We start from the raw sequence: 15,556 nt of genomic DNA on the forward strand, positions 1-15,556 counted from the left end.
TCCTCCTCAACTGTTGAAATCCTGTAATAACTTGCTTCAGTCTTGCACCATTGCTGAGATGCTTGAGCAACAGTACACAGGCCAGCAAGGGAGGTAGCAGGGCCTCAACAGGAATGACAAAATTGGCAGAATCATGTTTTAAACCATGATGACCTCTCCTTACACACACACACACACACACACACACACACACACACACACACACACACACACACTCCAGGCCAGAACTATTTACTACACCAGTCACTCTTTACTTTTCCTAAGGGACTTCTCAGATAAGACAACTACACAGCTTAGGTGAAGGAGGAGAAGCTCTACCCACAAAATCAGCAAACATGCTCATGGTTTAATGCTCAGAAGATTCCAGACCCCAATGATTTACGAGCAGTTCAATATATTTTGGGGGAAATAGATGAGAAAATCACCACCTATACAGTAATGCAGCATGGGTGGGGCATGCTGAATTCTATTCACTTAGCATAACAGTTTGCATTAATGATGCTGCTTGGGCAGGATACTGTGGTTTTGATCAACCTTAGAAAATTGTTAAATACGTGAGAACTTGTATGACACAGAGAAAAGGAAATTCTTAGGTTAGTACTCGGTTTTGAGTTCTTCCTGCTGTATGGATGCAAGAAATTATCCAAGGAAGAAGATTCATTGGAAGCCATGACTAATCGGTCAACAAAAGTCATCAGACATTCATTCACTTTCCAGACAGACTGACCAATTGTAGACCAGTTTAGGCAACTTTCAAACAATAAAAGGAAAAAGGATAATCAGTGGAGAGTGAATTCATGGTGCTAGGGGAAGCCATGGCCTAATGGTTAGAGAAGCATAAGCTTTTTGGGACCAAAAGGTTGCTGGTTGCCAGTTCGATTCCATCCCTGGACCAGCAGGAATGGCTGAAGTGCCCTTGAGCAAGGCATCTAACCCCTAATTGGTCCCCAGGCTGTTCTGGGTGTGTTGTTTGTCACTCTTGATAAGAGCGTCTACTAAATGCCAGTAACGTACGCAACGGTCTTCTTGGGTTATGTCTTCAGAAAATGTGCGTGACATGGAAACTGGTGGTTTGACATGTCTGATAGAGGGCTTTACCCATATCTGATCTGTACCTATAAATCATTAATTGTTCATTAATACTGGAATATATTGATCAAATCCAAACAACTGTCCCAAAACTCAACTGTTTTCATATACAATGCTCATACGGTATTTTGTCCTATTCATCTGGGAACTCCCAAAATTAGAAAGCAAAATCAAAGCTGTGTAGTGTTCCTAAACTTTTAGGGAACTGCAGAGAACTTTACTGTCTTATTAAAAAACAGTCAGGGTCAATATATTCTTTAGGAGTGCAAAAATTATGGGACAAAACTGACCACGTCAATTATAAAAATCGATCAACGTTTACTTAACCAACACACGGTTGGTCTCATGGGATCTTGGCAGCAAAACACGTTTTGTTTAGTACCACAGAACAAATAGCATGTCGTGGCTAGCATTGTTGCCTCACAGCAAGAAGATTCTGGGTTCGAGCCCACTGGCTGACGGGGGCCTTTCTGTGTGGAGTTTGCATGTTCTCCCTGTGTCTGTGTGGGTTTCCTCTGGTTTCCTTCCACAGTCCAAAGACATGCAGTTTTGGCTAACTGGCTACTCTAAATGGCCCGAGCCCAGAAATGGGAGGGTATGCTCCAGTAAATATGACATGTGGATCAGTAGGGTCCACATGGACCCCAACCTGGCAAGAGTTTTGGACAAGGAGGAAGGTGCGAATGGACAAGAAGGAATCTTGTCACACCAAGCTACTCACACAAGTTTGAGGATCAATGATGCACCGACACACCAACATTAAAACGAAAACCACCCGAGGCTTTCTGCTTCTGCTTGGCATGTGCTATAACAGGTTGACGTTAGCCTAGAATTATAGTACCGGTATGTTTCATGGAAGAAGCTTGATGATTTTGCGATGCTGCTGCCAATGTAATAAAATAAGCGAAATACTGAGTAGCAAATTCATAATTAATATGAGGGTTGTTAAAAGTTTGCATGTACGTTCTTGTTATTCTAAAGGGTAAGGCAAAGTCTATGTCTAGGCTTCTATTTGTAATGTAAATACGAGAGAAATGGACTGAAAAATCGACATTCCAGGATCGTCAGTAGCTCGGGGAGAGAGGGTGCGATGGTGATGGATGACAGCAAGTGCGTTTCATGGGATTTAAGCCAGTTCCCATGGATATCATTAATACCTCCTGTCAAAATAGTTTCACAACATACCTACAATAGCCATTGCACAATGCACAAAAGGAGAACCCACATCAAATATGCCATTTTTAAAGACTTGTCATCTCCTCCTGTTCCTCCCACCACTCTTCACCCGTTCCTGTGCTGCTTTCTCAGAGAAGAGGTCTAGGGGATTCTCCTGGAGAGATGAGCAACCTCGGGTGGGGAGGATGTCGGCGCCCAGGGGAAATACGAGCACGTCCCGATACCTGCTGTGGCAGCGTGAGCGTAAAGTCAGCTGGGAGAACCAGCCTCACAGACACTCCTGAACATGGGAAAACAGTCATGCCCTGGAGCAGCTAGGAGGCGTGAGAAATGGGGATGAGATATGAAAACATGACATGCTTTGCTGTTTGGATCCGCTGGGACAATGCTCTCACACTAACTTTTTTCTCACCCTCAATCTCATCTCCATGTTTGATCTCGCCAAGAATAGAGACTTTCAAGCCATTCCTAGACAGAAACGGCGTTAACCAGATAGCCGTCCTTTCCCTTCAAAACATGATTTGGATTGGCATATTTCCACATAAGGGTAACAATAAAGCATATCGCAACGCCATGCCATGCCAAAGCAACAAGAATGCTATTATAATAGCTACTGTTCCACCAAAATTCCATTTTGGGTTTTTGGGATTAGTAGATGAGTATATTTTTCAACACTCCCCAACATGTTGACGCAGGATATCAGCACCGAGTTGATTCATTCTCACTTACAAAGCAAATTAAATGCCATATCGTTTATTGACTTTAAATAATGATTCAGATTTTTAACCTTTAAATTTATCATTGTTTGTCTTGTCAGAAGACTTCTGGAGAAACCTGCAATTAAAGACTAAAATACCTAAGGGATGAACTATAGGAACTAGGAAAAAGCTTCCATCAAGTGTGATTTATGGTAGCAAAGACTGAAAAGAGTTAGACGTGTTGGAACAGAGAATAAAAATGCTGACCAAAGGAAATTAACTGTAATAACTGCGAAAATGTTTTGAGGCATGGAGTCGACTGAGCCAGTACTAGCAATATCCATCCAGCGTCCAGGGTGTCGAAACACCGTTACCTGTTGCGCACAAGGCGATGAAGGTCTGCACATGCTTGCGGATCAGGTCCAGCTTATCCTCAGGCAGCGGCAGCCTCTTCACAATGTGTTCAATGAAGTCATTAGGAGTGACAGCAGCCAGGTTCCACTTCAATTTACCAAGAACCACCAGTTCCCATTCCTGAAAAGAGACAAAGATGCAAGGATCGAAAGGAATACCGGGAAGGGAGAAGGGGTTTGTTCTAGAGCTTGGTGGAATAGTTGAGTAAAAGTAGGTATAGACAGAAGACATGTCATAACAGTGTGATGTGGGATATTTGATGAATGTAGCGTCTATCTAAAGTATGTTTGGTATTTTGAGTTCTGCTGGAAGTGGAATATAAATTGATGAAATGCTAGTTGGCTTTCTAGCCTGTTGGCCCAAGGGATTTTGGATATGTCAGAGTTGGTTCATTTTTCATTTTTGCTATTTTCTTTTCCACTCTGAGTGAATGTGAACAACCTTAAATCTAATTCCCAGTTAGGGCACCGGGGACACAACCATCCATTTTTTTTTTTTTAACATTCATTTGAAAGTCACAGATAAATATGAAGTTAGTCATTCGATGGTTTCTACAAAGAACAATATGTTTAGGAGTATTTACAAGACAAACAGGTGGATTGGATTGGACTGGACTGGATTGTGTTCTGGGTGAGTGTGATTTTCAGGCAATGGGCAACCAATCTCCTGATCGGTCGACTTCTAGTCTGGCTAACGCGACTTCAAAGCTCTGCGAGCATTTGGTCTGGCAAAGATATTAAGCCCAACCGTTTCCCAAAGCGCGTGGTTGACCCGCCTCCCTGAAATGCCTCAGTTTGCTACTGGTCGAAGCCAGAAAAGGCTGTGACGAAGCTTAAACCAATCACATCACTCTTTCCTCTGACGTATGTGACACGACGGAAACTGCTTGAGTAACAGGAAGAAGATAAATACCTCCAGGGCTGCTCTTTGCTCCGTTTTCAATGAGAACTTCCCGTTGAATGCTTTCAATACAGCATCTACCGCTGCGTCAAAGGCTTGCCGCTGCTCCATGTTCGTAATGTTTCTAGTGAATGAAGCGCTTCCGGCATAGATTCTGTAAACAATCTATGGCTTCCGGTCGCAGTTCTACTACGCCACTGCCTTGAACACGCCTCTACCCAGGGCCGTTGGAGATGCTCAAAGTTGATTGGCTCCCGATTTTTCGGGAGCTTGGAAGAGCTGGAGATAGCTTGCCTTGCCAGACTAAGCTCGCAACAGGCCCTCGTGTTGCGTCACACTTAGGATGGGCGGGCCCAGGCTAGTCGACTTCATACTCCTCTTATTTCCTCCTCATGACTTGCAATTGGAATTTTTTGACGTCATCAGTAGGCATTAAGTCATGATGCAGTGTCTGATCCCCGGACTCGAACAGTTATTCCACGAAATTGAGTCGTACATGAGCTGATGACTATAAGCTGTGTATGACGAGATTGAGTGGAATAACTGTTTTATTCTATCCACAGTCACTGGATTTTGAGAAAGAGAGCATTTTTATTTTTTGCAAATTTGATAAATAAAACTTTACACAAAACATCCGACAAAATCATTTCCGCTTAAAATGTAAACAAACCGGCAAAATGACAGTAGTAATTTGTGAAAAATGCTATAATAATAATAATTATTATTGAAAAATGATTTTTTTTAAAAGACACGTTCTTACCATCAAATACTTTTATTCCATATTTTGTTGCTTTTTTTTGTATTTTTGGGGTTTTGTTTTCGAGTAGTTTTTATTTCTTCTTCAGTTGGTTCAGCAACACGCTCCGCCATTTTGTTTTTCTCTACTCACGGTATATGAGCGGACAGCCTAGTACTAGAGCAGCCAATCAAAGTGCGCGATTGCTCGTATCCAGTGAATGTGGATAGAATAAATCATGGTATTCACACTCCAGAGAAACATAAGCATAAGAGCAGAGCCAGGCTAAGGTTACATTACTCTCCCTGGCTAAGCATAAATCTACTAAGCTACTCAGCACTCAGCTCTATAAGAAAATGCCAACACCAATGACCTCACAGTGTCTGTTCAGGATCATTCAGGTCGCTTACTTTCCTCATGAGAATGCAAGTCTGTCTAAAGCAGACTGAACGAAGACTTCGTTTTCTTCCTAAGTCATGGTTAGTGAAAAACAAACATTCAAATCTTTAGAATGAGTGATGAATATCATGATGAAGTAGTTCATTCAATGACTACGTTGAAATTTATTGCCATAATAAGAATCACAAAACGAATTAACAGCTTTGGATATTCTTAAGATGATAATACCTGGGGCAACTTTTTGAGCAGTGTTGCCGGGCAATTGCGGTTCGACACTTTCCCACTGAGATTGGGCAACATAATTTCCATCTGAACGATTTTGATCATTTTGGGCAACTTTTTATGATTAAGATCATCCAATCAGAGTGCTAGCAGCGAATCACATGACCACCTGAGTGAGAGCTTATGAAATTTTCAACAAAGACGGCGACGTCTCCGGCAGTGGAGCGAAGAAAAAGACAGACAGACAGCTTATCTCTTTATGTCGGTAAGCTGTTTTGTTCTGTGTAAACCCAAAGTGATGAATTTACCTCATCAAATGCTTAGAAAACCAAGAGACATCTATTTTTATGCTCAGGTTGTAATTAAGACATCGATTTATTTTTTTTTCCAGCTAAGTGTGAACTGCCGTTAGCTAACCACAGCTCCACAGAGATTGAATGGGATTTAGCTAACTAGCGGTGGTTTTTGCTAACACAGTTAGCTGAAAGTTATCGCTAGCTATGTCGGGATAACGTTAGCTCTCTTGCGTCAAGTTAAAAGTAACGGGCAGCTCATGATTTTTTTTTTTTTGGAGAGTTGTAATAAAGATTGTCGAACTTATCGTCTGATCTAATTCACATCCAGAGCACGACTAACTTGTGGAACCCGAGGGCCAAACAGTACAAACTTCAGGATGTAAAAAAGAAAGAAAGCCTTTCAGGAGCTCCGTCAGCCCCTTTTCCTCCTCAGCAGCATCTCCTGGTCCGTGACCTTTTTTTCTTTTTTGCTGAGATGAGAATTAAACGATGATGTTTTTGTGATGTATGTGTCAGTTAAGCCTAGGTCACAACCGGACGTACGATTTTTTGGCCGTGCGATTTTTGCCGTTTCCCAAATCGCTGCGTTTTTTTTTTTGTTCGTGGAGAAAGACGCACGTTGGCCATAAGTTTGTCTTGCGACCTGAAAAAAAACGTAAGCGCCCGTAGAGTTTGTTTGACATGACAAAGAACCTCTGCGGCCGGTCTGCGGCCGGTCTGCGGCTCGAAAATCAGCACGTCACACGCGCGCCCTCCGTGCGTTTCTTGCACGTAGACCGGCCGTAGGAGCACGTACGGCCGGTTGTGACCGAGGCTTTATTAGTTTTAGCATATGTGATTGAGGCTAGTAGTATTTTAAAGAAATTTTTTAAAAAAGTTTTATTATTAACAGAATAATGTGGTTATTTTGACTTATAAATGTTAAAATAATGGCAAATTCTCTTTTGACCAGAGTATCTAGTCAGTTTTGTTCCAGAAGTGATACTTACTTGAGCGAAATAAATAAAGGCTGAAGCCGAGACAAAAGTGACCGCTGCAAATGTTTCAGTGCCCATCTTTGCAGTGTCCGTCTCCCTGGCAACAGATTTGCTCTTATCTGATTGCTTATTGCCCTAATTAGTTGCCCCATGTCTGACCTGGTTGCCCGTTGCCGGTAACACTGCCCAAAAAGCTGCCTCATGTATCATCACCTTAAAAGTATCCTAAAAGTTTACGAAATTTCAGCGTATAACTTTTAGTGACTTTCTATGACGCCTTAAAGATAACGAAATGCTGTTAAGAATTACGTTTAAGATGTCACTTTGTTAAAAGTTACTAAATTTAACATTTAAAATGTACTTGTAGGCAGCACGGTGGTGTAGTGGTTAGCGCTGTCGCCTCACAGCAAGAAGGTCCGGGTTCGAGCCCCGTGGCCAGCGAGGGCCTTTCTGTGCGGGGTTTGCATGTTCTCCCCGTGTCCGCGTGGGTTTCCTCCGGGTGCTCCGGTTTCCACCCAACCAAAGACATGCAGGTTAGGTTAACTGGTGACTCTAAATTGACCGTAGGTGTGAATGTGAGTGTGAATGGTTGTCTGTGTCTTTGGCCAAGTTTACATTAGACCGTATCTGTCTCGTTTTCTTCGCGGATGCACTGTCCGTTTACATTAAAACGCCTGGAAACGCCAGGAAACGGGAATCCGCCAGGGTCCACGTATTCAATCCAGATCGTGTCAGCTCCGGTGCTGTGTAAACATTGAGAATACGCGGATACGCTGTGCTGAGCTCTAGCTGGCGTCGTCATTGGACAATGGCACTGTGACATCCACCTTCCTGATTCGCTGGCGTTGGTCATGTGACGCGACTGCTGAAAAACGGCGCGGACTTCCGCCTTGTATCACCTTTCATTAAAGAGTATAAAAGTATGAAAATACTGCAAATACTGATGCAAATACTGCCCATTGTGTGGTTATGATTGTCTTTAGGCTTGCCATCCTTCCACTTGCAAGTGGTAAGTGACGCGCATGCCCGACATGCACTAGGATCACACACACAGCGGCTCAGTCCCGAATCACTGCTCATGCGCTTCACTCGCGCGCTCTGTGAGCTGCGCAGGGCCAGAGTGCGCACCCTCCAGAGGGCACTCGCTGTTCAGGGCGGAGTGATTTGGAGCACAGGATGCCTGCGGAGCCGAGCGTATCCGTGTATTGGTATTGCTGTGTGCACGCAAATCGTGTATTGGCGTTGCTGTGTGCACGCTAATCGTTTTAAAAACGTTAATCTGATGATCCGCTGATACGGTCTAATGTAAACCCCACCTATGTGTCAGCCCTGTGATGACCTGGCGACTTGTCCAGGGTGTACCCCGCCTTTCGCCCGTAGTCAGCTGGGATAGGCTCCAGCTTGCCTGCGACCCTGTAGAACAGGATAAAGCGGCTACAGATAATGAGATGAGATGAGATGAGATGTACTTGTCACGACTACTTTTAAGAATATCAATAAAGTGTCTTAATGTTACGACTATAGTTAATGAATTTAAAAAATTTCAGTAAAGTTAACTTAAAGTTACAACTAAATTTTAAGGGCTGGTTTTAAAGGTAACTTAAATACACTACTAAATTTAAGGTTCGGATGAAATGTGATTAAATTCACCTTTTCACCTCATGAATCTGACTCCTTTTCGCAGCTTTTATTCGACAGGATACGTGAATGGATCGAGTCAGAATTTCAGGGCAATGACTGTTTTAAAAGCTCGATTTTGCATCAACAGACTTAAGCAAATGCCAAACAGGCACTACCACTAAAACATAATGTTAACTCTTGAAGTAAGAGCTCGTTCCCAAAAACGGTCTGTCTGAAATGATGACAAGAGCGCTAATTTTTACCTCGTTGAGGAAACAGAAAGGGAGTTTCTCATCTAAAGTGAGAAGAGTAACGAGAGTACGAATGACTACTTGAGTAAAATAAAACGAGGTTCTCAGGAACAGTGCAAGTGAGTGAGTGAGTGAGTCAGTGTGTGCTTATTGCAATGGAGATGGTTTTCTCCGTCAGTGAACCACATGCACTTAGTCATAAGGTGGCTCAACGTCGTAGCCATTTAATCCTGACCTGCTAAACACCGATGGCGTTTCGGCTGATGCAGTCGACCAAAAGGCTGCTCTGCTCCACAAACGTGCTCTACACCTCTGTAATTGAACTGCACCTGGATTCTGAATAAGCGGACTGAACGCACAGCCAGCTATCACTGATACATGATTTCCTTGCCACCTCTGCACGCTTGCTTTCAGCAGTAGCAGAATGACTTTTATCCACAAATATGAACAGCTCAGATCTTTAAACGGGTGACAAAAAGCTCAAGGTACTGCACACCATAGCAGGATAAAGGGGATATCATTCGGCGCTTTTTATTTATTTATTTTATTTGTAAGTTCCGCACCTACTTTCTTTAAGAAATAAATAAATCAGAGAGGAAACAGAAGAAATATCATCTTGGATTTATTCCAACATCGCTGCTGTTTATCCAGTCGTTCATTTGGATTTCTGAGTCATTTATTGATGGAAATACGAATCATAGATGGTCATGCTGTGCTTTTGATGAGCTCCTAAAATAGAAAGAAAAAACTGACAACATGGTACATCGAGACGAGGTAAAGAAGACATAACTTTGATTATTCTATCCACATTTGCTGAATATGAACAATTGCGCGCTCTGATAAGCTACTCTACTACTAGGATATCGGCTCATATTCCGTGAGTAGAGAAAAACAAAATGGCAGCGCGCATCAAGTAACTTTGTTATCAAGTATTTAAAAGAAACAGAATTAGCTAAAAGAATATAATTTTTTTTCCAACAATATCGCCGGTTCCACACTCCAGCCCAGTCGGTGGCAGTGATGCACCTTTACGTTGGTTTGCCAACCGCCAAAAAACCCAAAAGAAGAAGAAGGAGGAAGAAAATGGTGGCGCGTGTTGCTGAACCAACCAGTGAAGAAATAAAAGCTCTACTGGAAAACAAAACCCTAAAAAATACAACAAAAAAAGGAGCAAAATATGGAATAAAAGTATTTGATGGTAAGAATGTATTTTTTTTCTATTTTTCAAGAATTATTATTATTATTATTATCGCATTTTTCACAAATTGCTGCTGTCATTTCGCCGGTTTGTTTACATTCTAAGCGGAAATGATTTTGTCGGACGTTTTGCGTAAAGGTTTTTTTTTTTTTTAATTGAATTTGCAAAAAAATAAAATGCTCTTGTTTCTTTGCGTAGCGCCTTGCTGGCTGTCAGCGAGTCATATCCGACTCGATTTTGAGGAATAACTGTTAAATATATGTTTAAGCCTTTAATTCTCTGATCTGTTTTTCTCAAATCAGAATTTAAGACTTTGTGTTTCATCATTTACAAAACAATACGAATGCAAAAATACATTTTTTAATATTATTCACATAGCATCCCAGCAGTTATTTACTAGCCTGTAAGATACAGCTGACACACAACAACAACGAATAACTCCATTCGGCTGTACAGAAGCAGAAGAAATCGCGACTCTAACTTCTCATGCCATTGTACTGAAGCAAAACTGCGAGCTAACTAAATATGCTTGCAACACACTTTGAATACCCACTTCCTCTTTTTGGTGCTGCTACCACGAGTGAGGTTTAAATTTACAAAACGTCTGTACAAGTCAGCAGAGACCAAACTCGACGACAAGACTGTTACACATGATCTCCGGTTTCCTGCGTCTTACTAGACGAGAGTCAACGCATGAAATCTAGAGCGGATTTAAAAAAAAAAATCCTTTGTGTAATTTTGCTGACAGCAGCATGATCGTGTTATCCTTAACCAGACTCGAGAGTTCAGACCATTTCCAGTGCAAAGAAAGAAACTGATGAGCCTGTGGTGAGAAACATGCACACATACATCTTCGACGCTTCAAGACGAGACGAGTCAAGTTCCTAATCCCAGCCAGGGCTTCTGATGACACAGCGAATGAAAGCACTGGAAAGACCTCCAGCAAAGCAGAAAGATGCTGTATTGTTTATTTTGACCACACTGTGGGAGAACGGCACATCGCTGAGGAATGTTTCTGGAATTATGATACGTGGATTTATACTTGGGCTGCTTGGGTTGCCGTAGTTGCTTTCAAATGCTTGGTTGTTTCCGGAAGTATATTGACATGTACGGAAATGTATAGACAGGAGCATCGTTTGGATTTGATAACATGATTTTAATGTTCTTTATATTTGGGATTCTTTAGATGATGACAATGATGATGATAGTGTGAATCTTCTAAAGCATAAGTGCAGTATCCATAAGCATATAAATATCCTCAGCTATGTCACAGATCTCTCTCTCTCTGGACCGGAACTGAAAAACCAGATATCACTTCTTCTCATCAACCCAGTAGTGATCAAGTGGACTCACATATTTGCCACTAGATGGGGATAGAGACCTGTAGGTGGCTGTATTGCTAATGCAAGTAACTGCAGTACATCTGGCCCTCCATCACCACAATCCCACTTTCGAGCATCTAGCATTCACAAGCCAGACTCTGCAAAGCTTCCTTCATTGCAGCAAGCCTATCTTGTGTCGTAATCTTATACATTTAGCCGAAACAACAGATCTGAAATCATGTCAGCTTTTGCATGTCTCTTTTGCAGTGAATAGTGGGGGAAATAATGCATAAATAAATACAGGTCCATTAAAATAATAATAATAAGAAATATATGTTTTAAAAAAAATCCCAATAATAATAGAGTAGAACCACCAGCTGATGCACATATACACCTTGCATTTCAGTGCTTACCAGGAGTTCTTGTGGTCTGATGGAGTTATCAGTGTAGATACAGAGCTTTTCTGCAGTTAGAGGACGCGTCTCTTTCAGTTTGGACGCCAGAAACATGCACACCGCACCAAGCAGCTGCAGGTTACACTTTCTGGTGGGTACAACCGCTAAAAATCTGTCCAAGTAGTTCATAGCCAGTGGGAAAACTTCCTCCTCGCACTTTTGTTCCTCGCAGACCTGCAAAAGGCAGGGGAGCGACCAGAGTAAGTTCACCGCAGGAAGAAACACGTGGTGCACACTTCATCATGCTCAAGTGAAATAACTCACCAAAGACAAATCTCATCACAAGCTAAACAAGTCTGTGATCTAGGAATAAAAATAAAAATAAATACTCTATAGCTTCTCTGTGGTAAAAAAAAAAAAAAAAATCATTGAAAATGTAACCTGCAGTAAAGTAAGTGACCATCTGCAGCCCTGCGGTGTAATAAAAAGATAATAATAAATGCTTTTTTTTTTAAACATTAGAAATGATTTTCTAACATTTCTATGAATAGAAATGAATTCCTTCGGTCCATTCAGTAAGAAATGAATTCAAGTCACAATCAGCCGAGCCAAAAAACAGCCATGCAGCACAGTAGGCTACGGAACAGCGCTGGCTTTTTTTTAATTCGTCATATTTTCATAAAATAATTAAAAATATAAATAAATTGCCTACGAAGACGATTCGCACATAGAAATGATCCAGAGGGCATTTTACATCATTCCCGACAATTGTCAAACATTGGGATCCACGTTTTCTGTGATAAAAACGCGATTTTCTGAGAGAAGTCTCAGACAGCGCACGACGCCAGTGTCGCCATCGGACCAAAATATTATTTTTAAAAATTTGTATAAATTAGCCGCTTCGCTTCATGTGAACATTCAATACATGAAAATAAAGCTCAAGTCCTCGACTAACGTTCCCGAAAAAATTGGATGACGTTTACCAAAGATTTCAGGGATAATTGAACTTAATTCCTATGCTACACCGATTTCGATCGGGGTTGAGTTTAGGGAGCAGCACTGGGCCCTCGCCCTTCCGCGAACACATATTTGGAAAATTTTTTAGAAAATATTCACAGCATAATTCTTACGATTTAAAGACCTAAACGTGGACTTTAGACATTCATCTATCTGCCCAGTGGCATTTCATCAGGTTTTGCGACGTTTTGGGGCATTTAATACAAAAAAGACGAGCAGGCGGAATCCTAAAAAAAACCAACATGGCGATTAGATTGTTGCTACCAGGGGAAAGCACTGAACTCGACTGCATACGTGTGCATGGAAATATTTATCGCAAAGGGGGAAAAAATAAATAAATAAACAAACAAACAGCATGATGAAGCAGGACACTGCCTTGTGCATAAACCCCGTGTTATGTTTTATCGAGTTTATGATGCGAAACAAAGTCGTTTGTTTTTTCATCCTTCTTTGTAATCATGTCGTCCTCTCCAAAAACCTACGACACAACCATGAACCCGATCCAAAACACTCTTAAAATAAAACGCCCTTAAAAGTCGGCCTTGTGCTTTCAGGAAAACCTTTTAAATAAATAAATAAATAAATAAATAACAGCTTTCCTTTCAGGAGCAGGACCTATAGAGGTTGGGAGTGAACCAAGGCTGGTAGCCTATAGGGCTGGGGTTTTTTTTCCCCTCAATGCTGAGGACATACTCTGAAGTTCTCACACACACACACAAACCTCCAGCATCCAGGTGGCCACCATCCTGCGCATGAACGGCTGGATGTCCTTCTGTACGCATTTGAAATAGGAGCACTGAGGCAGAAACCTCTCCTCGATGGTCAGAAGGCTCTGCAGCACCCTGTCATCGCCCAGGAGGTTCGGGTCCGGACGGGCTCGCAGCACGGTTTCGGCTTCCAGACAATACAGCTCCATTCCTGTGTGTGCTTTCTGATTTCTAAAACACCAGCAAACTGGAGCCGCAGAAGGAGACTTCGTCGAAGGGCATGTAAAGCGAGTGTGTGTGGGCTTATATCCTGTGCTTATGTCCAGCTTCCCTGGAGAACTTTCAGCTTTTCCTCCCCTGGTGGTTGCTCTGCTCTGCTCTGCTCTGCTCTCTTCTGCTCAGCTCTTTTCTTGCTGCCGGGGTTGCCAGATTCAACCGACTAAAACACTCCCACATTTCAGTCTAACCCAACCCCAAGTGCAAGATGACTATTCAACCATTAAATTATGAAATAAAGAGCCATAAATCCATATCAAGCAAAACGTTCCACCATGCATCCATCACTTTACAACAAAACAACTATATATCTATAAAAATATATACACACACAAATATATGATCAAAACCAAACACTGGAAACACATCATGAGTCAGAATATCTGTCACCATCTTACCCATCTCAGAAATGCACTGGGCACACAGATACACACTGCACACAGATACACACTGCACACTGGCACACACTGCACACGACCCTTTGATAAAACTCGGTAAAATGACAGTTTGGCTGTGAGTAAGCCTGTTTTACTGATCATGCACAAGATACACTCCGACATGCAAACTGCTGTGTACAGTTTGGGGTGAATGATTAAGCTAAATGAAAGCTAGTTTGACATCAGGGCAGTATTTCAGAAATTACCCTAGGAGCATGCAAAATAGAGAGAGAGAGAGAGAGAGAGAGAGAGAGAGAGAGAGAGAGAGAGAGAGAGAGAGGACAAGCAAGCATTTCAGTTTTGAACATATGTGTGGAAACTCATACTGTATGTCTGTGAACATGTGTCAGAAATATTTTCTCAGCTTTTGTCCTAAACCTTTTGTCTCTGGTCTTAATTTCTAAACACAGCTGTCTTCTTCTTCTTCTTCTTTTTTTAATAAATGAAGACACACATATACAAATACACTGCTAGAAGTCTTGTGGTGAGATAGCTTTCTAGGAAATGCATGAAGGGTTGTTACTTCAGATAAAGTGTGATGCGAATGCAGTCCATCGTTGCACCAAGTCAAAGTGCGAGACTCCATGAAACGGCGAGAAGTTTCAACAAAATACAGCAAATACTGTGTAGAACATGACTCTAAACTCCACAAAGGCGTTACCAGACAATAGAGTGAAACCAGAGGTGCATTTACATGACTTAACATGGAAATAAGAAGCCCCTACCCCACTCCACCCCACTCCATCCCACAGTGTTAACACCCACACTCACTATATTTAACACGATGGTGCTAAATCGACTCCTGCTGTGTTAGAATATTTTATTTTTATCCTAAATATGCACACACGTGATAATGTGCTAAGAAGAGTTAAGTCAATGCTGCAGAGCTTCATCAAACACTATTATTCAAATGATACAACATTCAAACAAACAATGTCTATTTTCATGTCCAACACAACTTTAAACTTTTTTGTTCAGGAAGAAAAACAGTATCACACTTGTGCTGAGTTGTTGAAGTGCAACAGGATTTTTCTCTTTAAACTTTTTTTTTTTTTTTGCCAGCTCGCTTCCTTTTCTTGTCAGAATTTAACCAGCCAATAGGATCCGAGGTTCGACTTGGGTTACTGGGCAGAAATGTTCAGCACAGCCTCCTCAAACAGGAACCAAATCAGATTCTATTCTTCCTCACCTGACTACAACGACAACGACAATGATGGTGAAGAAGAAGAAGATGAAGAAGAAGAAGAAGAAGATATTGATGGTGTAGATGATGTTTGTTTATTTCTTGTACTACTTAAACCTATCTTTCACTATCTTTCACTACATTGCAATTCTGTTTAAAAAAAAAAACTCTGAAAATTCAAGATGAAGCAACAAAAGTGACCTGATGTTGAACTGAAGTTGCTTACATGGAAAAGGAAAACTT

General features: G+C 41.6%; 1 protein-coding gene across 1 annotated transcript in view; it reads right to left on the reverse strand.

The window, feature by feature from the left end:
• Nucleotides 1-13,958, reverse strand: part of ccnd2a (cyclin D2, a) — a 32,990-nt gene extending 19,032 nt beyond the window's left edge. The window contains exons 1-3 of the mRNA XM_060928361.1: nt 13,432-13,958; nt 11,712-11,927; nt 3,338-3,497 (exon numbers count right to left, since the gene is read on the reverse strand). Coding sequence (XP_060784344.1) covers nt 3,338-3,497; nt 11,712-11,927; nt 13,432-13,626 — 571 coding nt within the window. The 5' untranslated portion in view covers nt 13,627-13,958. The remainder of the gene's footprint in view (nt 1-3,337; nt 3,498-11,711; nt 11,928-13,431) is intronic.
• Nucleotides 13,959-15,556: the final 1,598 nt, after the last annotated feature.

Source organism: Neoarius graeffei, chromosome 8 (assembly GCF_027579695.1).
Source record: "Neoarius graeffei isolate fNeoGra1 chromosome 8, fNeoGra1.pri, whole genome shotgun sequence".
Lineage (NCBI taxonomy): Eukaryota > Metazoa > Chordata > Actinopteri > Siluriformes > Ariidae > Neoarius > Neoarius graeffei.